The 15,149-nt window shown below is 40.8% G+C and overlaps 1 protein-coding gene across 1 annotated transcript in view; it reads left to right on the top strand.

Moving 5' to 3' along the window:
- Positions 1 to 14,942, top strand: part of alx4a (ALX homeobox 4a) — a 29,930-nt gene extending 14,988 nt beyond the window's left edge. Inside the window, exons 2-4 of the mRNA XM_084724203.1 lie at positions 2,517 to 2,836; positions 10,838 to 10,966; positions 12,388 to 14,942. Coding sequence (XP_084580329.1) covers positions 2,517 to 2,836; positions 10,838 to 10,966; positions 12,388 to 12,708 — 770 coding nt within the window. The 3' untranslated portion in view covers positions 12,709 to 14,942. The remainder of the gene's footprint in view (positions 1 to 2,516; positions 2,837 to 10,837; positions 10,967 to 12,387) is intronic.
- Positions 14,943 to 15,149: the final 207 nt, after the last annotated feature.

Raw genomic sequence — 15,149 nt, 5'->3', positions numbered from 1 at the left:
GTCCTGAAAATAACTTCACCTCAGATGGTACAGAGGAGGAAGAGGGTGCAGCACTGCCAGTCACCACTAGACTGAGCCAGAGAGAGATAGCCTCATTGAGCTGCAGCCTGAAACCAAGGCGATGTGGAGGTGTATTAATCCAGAGATGTGTGTATAAGCTGGATAGTTCAGTGAAGGGCAGCAGCGGGGCGAAGAGAGCTGCCAGCTTAGACAAGAACACTGGCAGGGACACGGCTGTGGAAATTTATGATCAGAGAGCTGCCTGAGGTTTTACAGTTAAGCTGCAGCCATGAAGAAAACAAGTGTGTGTGTGACAGAGACAGCAAAAGAAAGAACAAAGATGGGGCTTTCTCTTTATTTGCGTGGTTACAAATTACTCCCCAGCAAATTAAATGTGACAGCCTTGCTGCCAGGTGACTTTGCAGCCACATGATAGACCTCAACGACTGGTAAACAGAGTCTGAGTGAAAGAGAGAGTGTGTGTGAGTATGTGTGTGGTAGTCGGGGAGGGTACGCAGTAAAAAAGCTGCAACTTTTTGTCAGTCTCAAATTATGGCAAGGGTGTCTGTCTGTTCCCCCGCACATCACAGGATGATCTACGAACTACAACTGGATCCTGTGAGCAGCCAGTGATCCAGGCCATCCATTACACAGTCAGGCACACAGACAAACAGTTCGACACATACTCAGCACCGCGCGCCAGCAGATTTCACAACTGTCACAGAATTTCCTCACAAAAGGCAAGAAATCCCTTTGTTCCACCCTATCAACACCCATGAATTATCAGACAGATCGTACAAATAAATCACCATGTTATGAATATTCTGCCAGAGGCAAGTGGCTGAATATTAGAGTTGAGAGGAACAGACGCTCATTTGAAAATTCAGTTTGTTTTCTTTTTAACAAAGCTTATTTCTGAACTTTTGTTAATATAACTTTGACAATTCACTGTATATACATTTTGACAGATAAACACCCCCTCCCACCCACCATGAACATGCAGAGGGTATACAACTTATCCTATACACAGCTAAGAGGCAAACAAACAAATAAACAATAATTAAAAAATAAATAAGCATAAATTTAAAAAAAATAATAATAAATTGTTGGAGTCTCCAACAGTGCACCTTATTATCTAGGGCACTAACATACGTAGAAACATGCAGATGGAAACAGAAAAATGTGAATGCTGAAACATCTCAGGGATCTTTCTAATGCCTTGTTTCCAATGCTCCAGTTACATACAGTAGAGTCCATCTAATCTTCTCTAACTTAATATTTTTAATCCATTTTGCAAAATCTATCAACTGACCGTCAGCATGGCAGAAGACAGAATACTTAGTGTTTTGTAAAATTTGTTTGCTTTCTGAAGGTACAAACGAAAAAGCTCAATGTTTGTCCTAGATGGTGATAATGAAAATATATTTAATTGTTGACAAAAATCATTCTAGACAGGAGAAAAAAACAGAAAACAAATCTTGTTTCAGCATTTCAAGTAACATTTGGTGAATTAGAAGCAATATTTTTGAATGGACACGTGAAAAGTGCCAAAACTCCATTTCCAAAAAGCTTTTCAGTGACAAATGTTGCATTATAAATAGATAGTACTGCAAAAAGTCTGTTTCAGTACTTTGAATGGAGCAGCGGGAGTTGAGGATCTTTGAAGTCAGCTTTTCCTGTCTAATTATTGTCTTATTTAACCGAACAATCCACACATACGACTTAAATCAGTTAACTCATTGCAGCCTAAACCTTGAAGAATAGCACTAGAATGTAATGCATTACATATGCATCTATCTTAGTATATTTTTATACGCCGTACACTAAAAGTGATAGATTGTGTCCATAATAGCTGAGTTATAACACACTTTTTCCTTGACATCGTGTAATGACCTTCATACTTCTTTTGTTAGAGCGGAGTTTCTCAAAGAGCGAACCGTGGGCAAAGTGCAGCTCTTAGAAACATTTGTGCAGCCCCTGAATGTGACAGGAAATGCATGCATTATTCAACCGCGGTCCATTTCAATACTTTCAGTTTCAATAGGCTGCATTTAATACACCACTCAGCTACTGCATCAATCTCCAAGCATCTGGCAGGCAACAAACTGTAGGAAACTACTGGTTGCATGGAAACTAGTGGCACCTCACAAGTGTTACGGTAATTACATTCTGTCATCAATGCTAGTGCTGTATTTTGGTGGACAACCCATTAGTTTAATGTGAAAGTGAGATGGAAAAAGCACCACTGAAAATGAATCAACTCTTACTTTGTCTGACTTTGGAGGGGACAGATAAAGTGATCTAGCTTGATGCCATTATGAGACAAATCACAAAACCTTCAACAAGTTCATAAAGTTGTCCTGTGCACCCATCAAGGATGCGCTGGTTCCCTAACTTCGCACTCAGTCCTCAAAAGTTTGAGTTTGAGAAGTCAGAGGTAACACACTCGCAAAGATCTGTTCTGATTCCCTCCTGATCCTCTTTTAACAGTTTTCATCTCCCCACCGTATCTGCAGGTAAAGACAGTTCAGGACTGACAGACTCTGACTTGGCTCCAGACTCCGACCCACCTGGAATGGACACCAGCTACCTGTCTGTGAAGGAGCAGGGCGTGAAGGCGGCCTCTGATAGGCCACCAGGTACAGACTTGTCAAGCCCTCTGGACAAGGGCGATGGCGGTGAAAGCAACAAGGGCAAGAAGAGGCGCAACCGCACAACCTTTACAAGCTACCAGCTGGAAGAGCTGGAGAAGGTTTTCCAGAAGACGCACTATCCTGACGTTTACGCTCGAGAGCAGCTGGCACTGAGGACTGACCTGACTGAAGCCCGCGTGCAGGTAATGTAGGACACTGGACAGCAGTGTTTTGGGGACTCTTATATAATAGGCAAAAAGCAGCTGATAGGTCTATAAAAGAAAAAAATAAACCAACATGTCAGATTTCTAATAACAGACTGAGAATAAAGCTGGGGTAATAACCATTAAAGTTCCTATGAAACGGCTAGAAGATTGCTTATTGCTTATGTGTTTCCTGTAAGACAGGCAGCTGGGGAGGGACTTGTCACGGACATTGATTGGCTTTTACAGTAATAGTGCTGTGCATTATGCCTCCTGCCCTGCAGCTAAAGTGGCAGCTAAAAGTCGTATTAGCTGACTCCTTCCAGACTGAGAGCTCTCAACAAACACAGTCGGACCAGGTCCAAAACAGCCTCAGAGAACAACAGAGGCAGTTTGATGAAAGGGAATAGGCGACAGGCAGTTAGCGGTTAGCTAACTTACTTTAGCAACAAGTATCTTTTCATCAGGAATCTTTGTAAACCACCTCTGTACTGTAGTCCCTGTCATTTCAAAGGCTGTGTTCATCACTGGGAGGCTGCTGAGCCCCATTATGTGGCCTGCTAATGCCAGCTAACAGCTACCACTTACAGTTGGCTACCTTGGCAACAAGTAAACTCAAGTTTTCTCTCCATCATTGAATATCTGAGAGTTGAAGCAGAGTAGCTGGATAACATCAGAGGGGAAACCAGGAAATATTTACTCCTTAAAATATGACCCTGTTTCACCCAAATCATTGAATAAAGATATTAAGTTGTGCTTTTGTACTATGAGGCCAGTTTCTCAGAAACACTGCAGTCCGCTCCAGTGGACAGATCCAGGGCCTGGTCACACATACACGACTGCTGAGGGGAACGACACACACACATCTTTGCTACTGGTTGAGACTGTGACTCTGCCACTTCAAAGTTCACCAAAGCTGAATTTGACACGAAGACAGGACGCAAATTCGTGGCCGCTTCCCTCAATTCACACGCTTGACCAAATTTTTATTCTCCTTTTATGCTCCAGTGAAAAGGCAAAGTCTGTAATACCATTTAGCATACCTGAGAATTCCTACAAAGCAACTTTTTTGTCACTATTGAGCCAGATGCTGATGAATAGGTGACATATAATGCAACACGTGATAAAAACATTGATTTCAACTTCATGGGAACTTTAAGAATAATGTAATTTAAGTGGACTGAGAGAAAACTAGACTTCTTGTCCTCCTCTTGGCTCTGTTTTCAGGCTTTAGAAAATGTAAGCCGGTAAGATTGTTGATTGTTGAGCATCATTGTCATAACGTCAGTGTTTAACAACCTGGGAATGACACTCAACAACCAACCATCTTCGTGCCACCCATCCGAAGCGTCTGTACTTTGACGATCTGGGAATGAAGCTCAGCAATCAGGTATCTTTCTCCAGAATCACTCCTGTACATTTGATTAAAAAAGTTACAATTATCCTATCAATGTGAATTGTGGCCACAGCTTCATGCAACAACATGCCCTTCCCGTCAATAAGTATAACAGAACTCTCCGTCACAGCAGAACAGACGATGTTTAAACAACACAACCTCATGGATCCTTCAACATCTGCAGCTCTGCACAGATAACGTCACTCACGGAGCAACATGAGAGATTTATCTGGTAATGTGGGAGTCGAGGGGAGAGAGTGGGGGAGTGGGAGCTCGCAGGGGCCAGGGGGCCCATGGGGCTGAGGTTTGGGCTGCCTGGGCCTCATATGTGCAGTTTGAGGAGAGCAGACTTTCATCAACATATGAGCGAGGAGACTTGTTTGACTCTGCCGTGCAGGATCGACGGGATCGACTCAGTGGCCTTTCTCTTTGTACCTGGAGCTGCTCGCTTTCCTGAATTTGTGAGTTCAGTTCTGCTGGTATTAGTCGAGCCTGAGGCGTACAGCACCCTTCTCGTGACCTTCTGGCCTGATTTACATACAATTCGGTCATGACTGCTGTAATGCATTCCAACACTGGTTGAACAGAGACCTCCACCATTCTTGTGCACATGTGTGGTGTACGTGTGTGTCTGTGTGCACCATGGCCTACCAAAGCCCCTGGATTTTCTGTGTTTTTCTTTCATTAACTTCCTGTTCAGACAAGAATGTGTCCCTGCTGTGGTGTCCAGGGTAGGTGTGAAACCCTTCCCATGAGCTTTGAGCAAGCCAACGACTGATATTTCAAGTCATATCTGAAATTTGAGCATTTTTGAGGCAAAGACAGAAGTGTCAAAGGTACACACATTTTTTTCTCAAGTAGAAGTACAGATACTTGTCCAAAAAAGACAAGGAAAAGTAGAAGCACAAGTATAGGTTCTGAAATGTATTCAAAGTATGAAAGTACAAAGTAGCTTTTGTTTTATGTCTATTTTTTGCATCTTGTTACATCTCTTTAGTCTTGTTTGTTATGTGTCTTGTACGGTCTTTTAGGTCTTGTTACGTATTGATACATCTTTTATGTCTTGTTACGTCTTTTGCATCTTGTTACATATTTTTATGTAATTTTTGTCTTGTTATGTTCTTTTTGTCTTGTTATGTCTGTCATGCATGATATGCACTGTTGGATAACACCAAAGAATCATCTTTTCTGTATGTTATTGTCCCATTCATTTAGAGTGAAATCGGTCTTGATGCTGGGAAGGTGCGGTGATACAATACAAAGCTAATCAATAATTCCCCTCAAATGAATTATAATTAAAGTAACAAGCCTGTTTTGAAAATGTCAGAAGTAGAAAGTACAAATATTTGTTTCAAATGTAGAGAGTACAAGTAAAAAGTTGCCAGAAAAATAAATATTCAAGTAAAGTACAAACACCTGAAAATTCTACTTAAGTACAGTAACAAAGTACTCAACAATGAAATCAAGTTTTAGCTTAAACTTATGCAAAGATATAATATTTTACTTTAGTTTGTTGTTGAGTGCCAGTGCGGTACATGGTATGAGATAAGAGCTCGATTAAAACCAATCTTTTACATGACGAGCTGGAACGGTGACCAGAAAGGCTTCGCAGTGAAACACAGGAAGTCTGTGCAGCCGCAGGGTCATAACTCAACCCTGAGGCTCTGAGGGTATGGCGGTCTGCTCTGCTCTGCAGCTCATACTATCACAGACCTGCCTGCCTCAGATGGATGCAGCTTTACAGCCCTCGGCTCTCCCAACGGCCCTCTTAAACACTCAAGTTAAAAAGATAAAAGACACGAGATGTCTAGTCTGTCAGTGAACTGGGCTCTGTACTCTATTCAGGTCATTCACACGCAAAAGGACTCACAGCTCATGAATTCTGCGTCTGGAGTGAAAAAAAGCCCTTAACTTTAAAAATTTACAAGCATTTCTGTGCTTGAAAACTAAAAAAAAGTCTAAAGTATGTGAATTCTGATGTATAATTCAGAGGAGGGTGATATTACGCCTCATTGTCTGATGGTTCTCACACTCAAAAACAAAACAGGGGCCTTCAGTAAAAAAAAACAAAAAACGTCAGGGTTTGCAGTTGTTTGCTTTTTCAGTCTCAGCCTTTCAAAGGGAGAAAGTGAGTTCAGATCCGAGTCATATGCACTACAGATACATGGGAAGGTCAGAGGTCAAGGGTCGGGGTTTCAACAACATCTCATCTCTCAGATTTGCCGTTCTGTTATGAGCTCAGAGAGCTCAGAGAGCCGAGATGGCATCTGACATGCAGAGTTCACCGGGCAAACACAGGTGTCCATATAAGTTTATAGATCCAAACAGTTAACAGAAGATGAAACAACAGAATTGCCTGATTTTACTGATTAGAATAGAGACAATGGTTCCTTCAAATACAAGGTTCCTCTTCTTTGGCATCTGTCATGTTTCTACAGTAGCCCAGACTGGACAAACCAAACACTAGAGAGAGTCTGTCATTGCATTCGCAAGTTTTGCAGCTACTGTAGTTTCTCCTAAATGTTTAGAAGAGGAGAATGAAACGAGGTGTTTGCAATCTGCAAGCTCACTGCTAGGTGTCACTAAATGCTACACATTAATCCTTTAACCCAAGAAGAATCAGTACTCATGATAACAAAGATTTTTAAAAAACAACTGAAAGTATGCTTTCATATGCAACTATTTTAAATCAGGGATTAAATTAACAGAATATAATTAAGCTATTCCTGTGATAATCAATTTATCATTTAAGTAATTTTGAAAGCAGAAATGCCAAATAACCCCTTGTCTCAGCTTCTTAATTGTAAGGATTTGCTGCTCTTATTTTTGATATTAAAAACAATATTTTTCAGGTTTTAATGTTAGCTGAGCTATATAAAGACATCACCTTTATTGTAATTTTTGAGCATGTTAATCATCAATTTAATCAGTGATGAAAATATTTCTGTTTCTCTCCTTGTTAGACTGACAGGTAAAATACAGTACACACAATAACTATTCATAAAGAATTGGGATGAAGTACATTATATTTTGAGCTGTCAACAAATCTGAAATGACAACAAGTCCAAATTATATCAATAAGACAGATTAATGTACTGGAGGACAGGAGTTTTCAGATATTTGTACTTTTAACACAATTTTTCTGACAACTTTTTACTTTTGCTAGTTTTAATGCATTTGAAGAGAATTATTTAAAATAGTGATTATTCTTATTTTGCATCAATGCGTGCCGTCTTCCCAACATTAAGACATGTTTCAAACTAAATTTGTGGATGGGAAAATAACACACAGAATAGACGATTACTTGGTTTATCCATCACTGCACATCACGCACAACAGACTGATGATGAAAAATGATGTAACAGATGAAACTACAGAGGGAGACTCGAATGCAGACAAAAGGTGAGGTTCAGTTAGCTTTGCAGAGAAATAGCTGGTAGAAATGTCCTTCAGAGGGCTACTTTTTACTTTTGTCTTTTGAGCACATTTCAGAGTTTGTACTTTTCACAAAAGCTGCATCAAAACTTCAGCTTCGTCATTTTTACACAAGTATCTGTACTTCTACTTGAGTAAAGAATGCTTGTGCTTTTGCCCCCTTTTGCAAATTAACAGAGCAAAGACAATCAAATTCAAACTGCAGCATATAGATCTTTTTAATCACTCCACTTACCTTTAATTGACATGGGAAATAAGACATTATGTGGTGGAGGATTTGGGTAAAATAGAACAAACTCACGTTTAATGAACAACAACAGCGGTCAGAGGTCTTTCCATGATATTATTAGTGCTTTGGGGGGTGTTGGAAAACTGAATCCAGGCTCAGCCTCGGATTTCTTTTTACTTTGGTATGGAGGCTGACATGAGTGACAGCAGAGGCGGGTTATCAATCCTCTGAGCCGGTCTCTCACTTCAAAGTGTTTTCAGCCCCGTACAGCTCTCCTGCTGGGGCCAGTTTGGCATTTCTCTGCTCTTTCTCTCTGGGGCTGTAACATAAATAAAGCCTCATTGAAAGTCCACCAGCTACTTAAGCTGTCATGGTCTTTACCAATTACTGTCACGACGCAGTGTGTGCAACACAAAAATATGTTCTGCCCGTGTAATAGCCAACAGATTCAGTGCAAAGTAGACAGGGAGCAGACGAGAGCCGTGACACTGTATATTGAGAAGTAGAGATACATGCAAGTGTCTTTTAATGTGTAATGATCATAAAGCAACATTTTTAGAGTTAACTTGTATGGGGTTGCAGATCCTGTGTGAGACAGCACAGAGGAAGATGTATGAAAACATCAAGGAAAGAAGGATTACATCCTCTGGCCCGTGTGCTTCTCTAACTTAGGAGGAGACAGCATCTCAAAGCCAGGAGCTTCAGGCTTCAGGAAATTAAAAAGGAAAATGCAAACAAACCCCAGTTATAATCCCATCTCACTTTTCAATTTCCCATAATACCTCCTTAGATTTACAACCAAGTGTGCGAGCAAAAAGCAGATACATGAAACAAGAGAAATCGCATCGGAAAAAAAACAGGTTTATGTTGCAAAATTTGTGCGATAATCAGTCCAATCAGGGAGTTACAATCAGATTGTCATGACTTGTATAACAAACCATTAAAGTTGGACACTGAGTTTGCAGCCTATCAGAGACAAATGTGTTTAGAGTACTTTCACACAGTCTGATGGTAATTCAAACACAGTAATGCTCTCAATAAACAACAGAGTCAGATTTAGATGTCAGAGATGATTACAGACAACACTGGTCAGGAGGAGAAGTCCAGCTCGTCAGACAACAAATAAGCCAAGATGAAGAGGGGGAGAGATCTGTTTACATTTTCTTTTGAGGACCTCAGTGAAGTGAAGGTTGTTCCACTTTTTCTTTACAATTTCCATTTTCTATATCCACATTAGTTCCATTGGCTCTGAACTGAGTTTGCAACAGTGGAATCTAACCAAGTACATTTATTCAACTACTGTACTTAAAGAAGTGTGTGATTTCCAGTGGCATCTAACGTTCAAACCTTAGATTGCAACTAAGAGGATTTACCCCGACACCGCCCATCTCTCACCAAGAGTACGGTGGCCGTCAGCGGACAAAATGGCGAGCGAAAGCTATCTCACAACAAACTACAATTATGTGTGTAGGATGAATTACCTGTCCAGCAGAAAACAGGCAACCTCGGCGTCACTGTGAAAACGTTTGTCCTCCATCAGCGATTTCCGTCGTGTAAACGCTATGCCGATGTTGATTCATTTTTTTTGCCGTTTCCTGTCATGCTTGCGTTTATTTTCTTCACGTCTCCGCTTCTTGGATGACGGGGATTCACTGTCCGCTGCTTTTTGTTCTGGTACAGTGTATGTATGATCCTCCATTTGTCAAAACTGTGCGAGTCAAGGTTCACAACGCTAAATGATCTGCCAGCAATCACCCGCGTCTATCCTCTCCGTCTACTTCCGTGTTTACGCTGCGGCGTCTACGTAACGTCGCCATGGGCTTCCCAAGACTCACTGTTAGTGCAGTTTGTCCGCTCTGCGCTGCCGTAGACGGCGCAGGATGATGATCTCCGTAAGTCGACCCGACAGTATGTAACTATAAATGGCTATTTCTAGAGTAACGGGAACATATAGATTATGAGTTTACGTTGATTGATAATAATAAATAACATACTTATATATAATATATCTCATTTATGTACATAAATTCCTGTAATTATTACACACTGGTCTTTTAAGTGCAAATCTGAAGTAATTTACTTGTGTATGTCCATTTTATGCAACTTTATACTTCTCAGAGGCAAATACTATACTTTACACTCCACTATATTTGTCTGACAGCTTTAGTCAGTAGTTACTTTTCAGATTAAGGTTTTTCACACAAAGCTAAACACAGAGTTGTTATTCTGAGCTCAAAAAATGGACTTGTGGCTCTAACAGGACAGCGATGCTCCAAAAAAATGGATAATCTCATAGAATATGATACATTGCTGTAAATTAAACGAGTGAACAGTATGTAAAGTAGTTAAAATGATCTCAACCTGAAACATATACATCAGTAAAACGCAACATACACATTATTGCAGCAGTAACATTAATCCAAAACATCAGGTGTAATAGTAAAACACTGGCAGGGGACATTTTACTGCACAGCAAGTACCTTCCATACTTTAAGCACATTTTGCTCATAATATTTGCATGCTTTTATAAAGTACTGTGAGGTTTGGAACGCAGGACTTTCACTTGCAGTGGAGTATTTTCACAGTTACTTAAGTCAAGGCTCTGAATACACCATCCACACTGTGTGTTTGCACCCATGCACTGTAAGAAAGAAGTTTGCATTTTTGATGTGCTGCAGATTTTTTGATATTCAGCCTTTTAGTCTCCTGGCAGTACTGCATGGGATCATTTTAAAGGGAAACTGAGATTTTTATCTACTGAAAAATATTTCCTTCAGATTTGCGGGAAACGTCCTGTTAAAGGGTTTAGGTGTTCAAGTCTTTGTGAATTTTAAACCTCACATTGACCCAAGACCAAGACTGGATACTTTGCTGGATGAAAGTAAAGATCTTTTGTTCTCTTGTGCCTCTTTTATGACATTCAGACGTTTTCTGTCTGCAGGTGTGGTTCCAGAACCGAAGGGCAAAATGGAGGAAACGGGAGCGTTTTGGTCAAATGCAGCAGGTCCGAACACATTTCTCAACAGCTTACGAGCTGCCTCTTCTGACACGTCCTGAGAACTATGCACAGGTACAAAATGAGAACTTCAATGAAACTTGACATTTTTTTTAACCCACTGACTCCAAATCTCAAGCAGTTTTCTCTGGGAGACAGAGTTGATTGTTCTACTGTTTTAGTTTTACTTTGATTCCTGCTTCCAGGGTTCAATTGTACCTGCAGACTGGAATATGGATTAGTTTCATTACAATTGTAATATTTTTTTTTGTCAAAGAAAGTTACGTGATTATGGTGTAGTAATGTACTCATCAGCCAATTTGCAAAGTTCCCTGTTGTGAGACTAGTAAAGGATTATCTAATATTATATTATTTTATCTTTTAAAAAATAGACAAATTGGGAAGTACACTTATTCACTTCCTTGTTGACAGTCAGGTAAGAAGATTGATACCACTGTCATGTTTGTACCTTAAAAATGAAGCTAGAGCCTGCAGGGAATTAACTTAGTTTATCATAGCAAGACTGAAAACAGAGGGACACCTCTAAGCTCACTAATTGATACCTTATATACTTATATATCATTGACAATTTGCATATTTTCTGAAGTTTGGTACTGAAATGTTATTTTTGTAACTTTCTGGAGTTTTCACTGGTTGGCTGACAACTGTCATGTTGTGTGCCTCCCATTAACGTCTGTGGAGAGCAGATCCATAGTCAGGCAACCTTTGTCGTCATGGTAACAAAATAAACAAATGGTTAACATTGTGAAATGGTTGTCATTTGGTTAGGGTTAAGGAAAAGATCACGGTTTGTGTTCAAATAAATATGTTACGTTAGTCACGTAATGTAAGCGAAGTCATAACTTTAAATAAAGTTGGCTTTTGGTTTCACATGGGACATGAACTCCTGCCTACTGTGTGAAAGTCCTGTTTGTTTGACCCATCTGTCCACCCCATCACCTCCATACACAGAGTTTCATACTCTTTACACTACATCACCTGATATTTTCAATGGGAAGGATTACTGCACACAATATCATTTTCCTTTTGTGTTGGATTTTCAAACAACTTTGCTAATAAATGCAGTACTTTTTGGCAGCTTACTGTTTTTGAATGCATCAGTAAGGGAGATTTTCAAAATAGTTGCTGGCCACAACTGCATTATCATGCAACAATAATGTAACTGACATAAACATGAAGGCAAGTAAATGCTCATTGTCATGGGCTGGCTTTCAGAAATAAGATTCTGCACATTTATTTGCATTGTTTTCTTCTTGAGAAGCAGGAAATCAATCTAAAAATCTTACCAGCAGTAATCTCGTTTATATATTAGTTATAGTTAATGGGATAAGCAACCGGTGCAATGTTTTAATTTCTGTCAGGATGCATTGGACAATTATTGAGCTCAGAAAAGTGTGTCTGATTTGTTAAGCAGGAAGCCAGTGATGTTAGTGCTGCCATTCTTTAACAATATTGATTTCCTATCAATATTTCAGATTCAGAACCCTTCTTGGATCGGGGGCAGCAGTGCAGCATCTCCTGTGCCGGGCTGCGTCGTGCCCTGCGACACTGTGACACCCTGTATGACACCTCACCCCCACTCTGCCAGCGGGGTGTCTGATTTTCTGGGCGTTCCGAGCCCCGGGGGTCACATGGGACAGGCTCACATGGGCAGCCTGTTCGGAGGATCTCCCGGCATGCCGACAGGCATCAACACATACGATCTCAACATGGACCCTGACCGCAAGTCCTCCAGTATCGCCACTCTGCGCATGAAGGCCAAAGAGCACAGTGCAGCCATATCTTGGGCCACATGATGTGTTGATACCTGCTGGATGGGGGAGCTTGTTGACCCCTGAAATGTCTACATACACCCAGCATGGGGTGAGGGGGCACTACAATCGAAAACTCTGAAGGCAACGGTGACTACCTTCAAAAATGTTGCAATAAAATATTATGCAAATACGCAGATGAGTGAAGATTTGGCAAGATAAGTGACGTGGCTCTGCCATGTTCTGCAACCCCTCTGGTGGCAGAAAGTGACCACAAAGAGTAGAGTGAGCTTTGTGGAGAGTTGGTGTGGGGTGATGCTGTACTGTATGAGATGAGCTGCAGTGTAGTTCTTGATGACAGGAGAAGAAAAATGTTAAAAGTTTAATAATTTCAAAAATCCATGCACTTATTTGCTAAAATACAGGAAATTCTGTTTGTACAGTGCTTTCATTGTAGTTCTCTGTTCAGGTGCTGTTTTATTCCTACCTTATTATTTAAATTTTGAGTGTTATTTTTTCCCCCTCTTGTCATTTTGTTATGCAAGCGTCCTTAAAAGATTGAAATTCAACATTAGTTATTATCTGCCATGTACATAGTATTCTAAGGCAATCTTTGTCAGCATTAGCACATGCAGAGGTGTGTAACTTAAGCCGCACTGCTGTGATAGTGCGACAGAAAACTGTTTATATCCAGCATATCTGTCACATTATGAAGCTTCTCAGATTCAACACAAACATTTCAGTCAGAAGTGGTTCTGACCCTCCAGTATTTAAAAGTCAAACAGATGAAATGTGGTTTGTTTTAGTGCGGTCAGGGTGAGAGATCCACCTGCCGCACTGACTCAGCCTGCTGATGGCCAGCGAGAGAGGAAGGGATGGATGGAGGAGGAGGAAATGGTGTGTGGGAGTATGAGAGGGGCACAGCAGGCCTGCTGCTCTCAGGGCCTGAAAAGCCTGGGAGCGCCAGCCTCCAAACAGAGCCAGCTCTGTTTTCAGGAGGACACACTCCAAGTGGACATGACTGTGCCCCTTGCCTTTCCAGTCTCAGGAGTTTCAGAAGGAGAAGTGCCTACTAGTCAGTCATTCTGCCAGAAATAACAGCGAAAGCAGCAGCAGCCACCTTTGAAACAGAGGAGGCTGGTGGAGATTACACACAGTGTGTTGACACTCAAACACTGAAAGGATGTCAGTGTTCAGCGGCCTTTTTCTGGACTGGAACACGGCTGTTTGGCTGCTGGCCGCTGAATAAGGCAGCAGTGGCATAAGTGTTAATATATTTCTTCTGTCTTCTTCTCTTATTATTTCTGTCAAAACCAAAAACGGAAGACATCAACCAGACTATTGCAGAGTAAGCTCTGTTGTGTTCAGTAAGGTTTTGACTACATCTCAGCTGGATATGGCACCTTGGACAGCTCGGCACAGGCTTGAGAAAATATCAGCCACATCCTCCATCTTGAAACACCTTGAGGTCCTGTTTTACCACAAAAACATGCTTCTGTTCATCACATATACATCTAACATATCTCTAAATGATTTTTGGATTACAGTACTCACATTTAGGGAGTGAGGTAAGAGGAGGAGTCAAGGGGATTTTTATGGGAATGATACTAACAAAGCCTTGTCCAGGGCTCCAAACTCCCAGGTGTGCTGTGTGTCAGTTTTCTTTCTTTATAATTGTGTCAAAATCTAGTTCTGAACCCTAAAATTATTTCAATTTCATGCTCACATGGTGTAGAATCTTAAATAATGTGGATTTTAACAGGACAGTACATATTTCTCTTACCTGTAGTGCTATTTATCAATCTAGATTGTTTTGGTTGCAAAGTTTTGGAGATATCAGTCTTAGAGATTATCTGCCTTCTCTCCAGTATAATGGAACAAGACGTCACTCAGCCTCTGGTGCTCAAAGGGAGCTTCCTAAAAACCTGGTATTTCGCCCGTGGGCGGTGCCTTATGTCCTGTGTCACATGTGTTATGTGCCTGATGTGCGTTCTTGTTAGCTTGCTTTGGGTTGCCCCCCTACTTTCTGGATGAACAAACTAAACCTTAAAAGCTGTTTATTTACCAAATCTTTGCCTTAATCCCTGTAACTAACCTGATTGTAATTTCAAACACAGATGATTTTGTTTATATATGTGATAATCAATTATGAAGATTTTGGCTCCTGACTGCTGGCATGGCTGCAAAAACAACTCACATCTGACTTCTCTGACTGTAAAATGACAATTTTCTTACTATCCTCCACCAACTGCACAGAAGGAAGCCTCTCATCTACTCATAGTTGAAAAGGCTTGTGCGGATCTAAACATTAATGGCGCACTCCTCGACTGAGCTGTAATGTTAGCACCACTGAGCTACCGGGTGCAATGATACAGTTAGCAGGTGTAATGTGGTAGAAAAAAAATAGTTGCTACATGAAACTTCTCTAAACAAGGCCTGTGGAATATCTTGAGTAAACTGGTGATGATTTCTGGTAAGTGGCACTG

The sequence above is a fragment of the Lutjanus erythropterus genome, chromosome 1, assembly GCF_056507025.1.
Source record: "Lutjanus erythropterus isolate fLutEry1 chromosome 1, fLutEry1.hap2, whole genome shotgun sequence".
In the NCBI taxonomy this organism is placed as follows: Eukaryota; Metazoa; Chordata; class Actinopteri; order Lutjaniformes; family Lutjanidae; genus Lutjanus; species Lutjanus erythropterus.
Note: the sequence above shows the minus strand (reverse complement) of the source record. Positions and strands in the feature narration are given on the sequence as shown.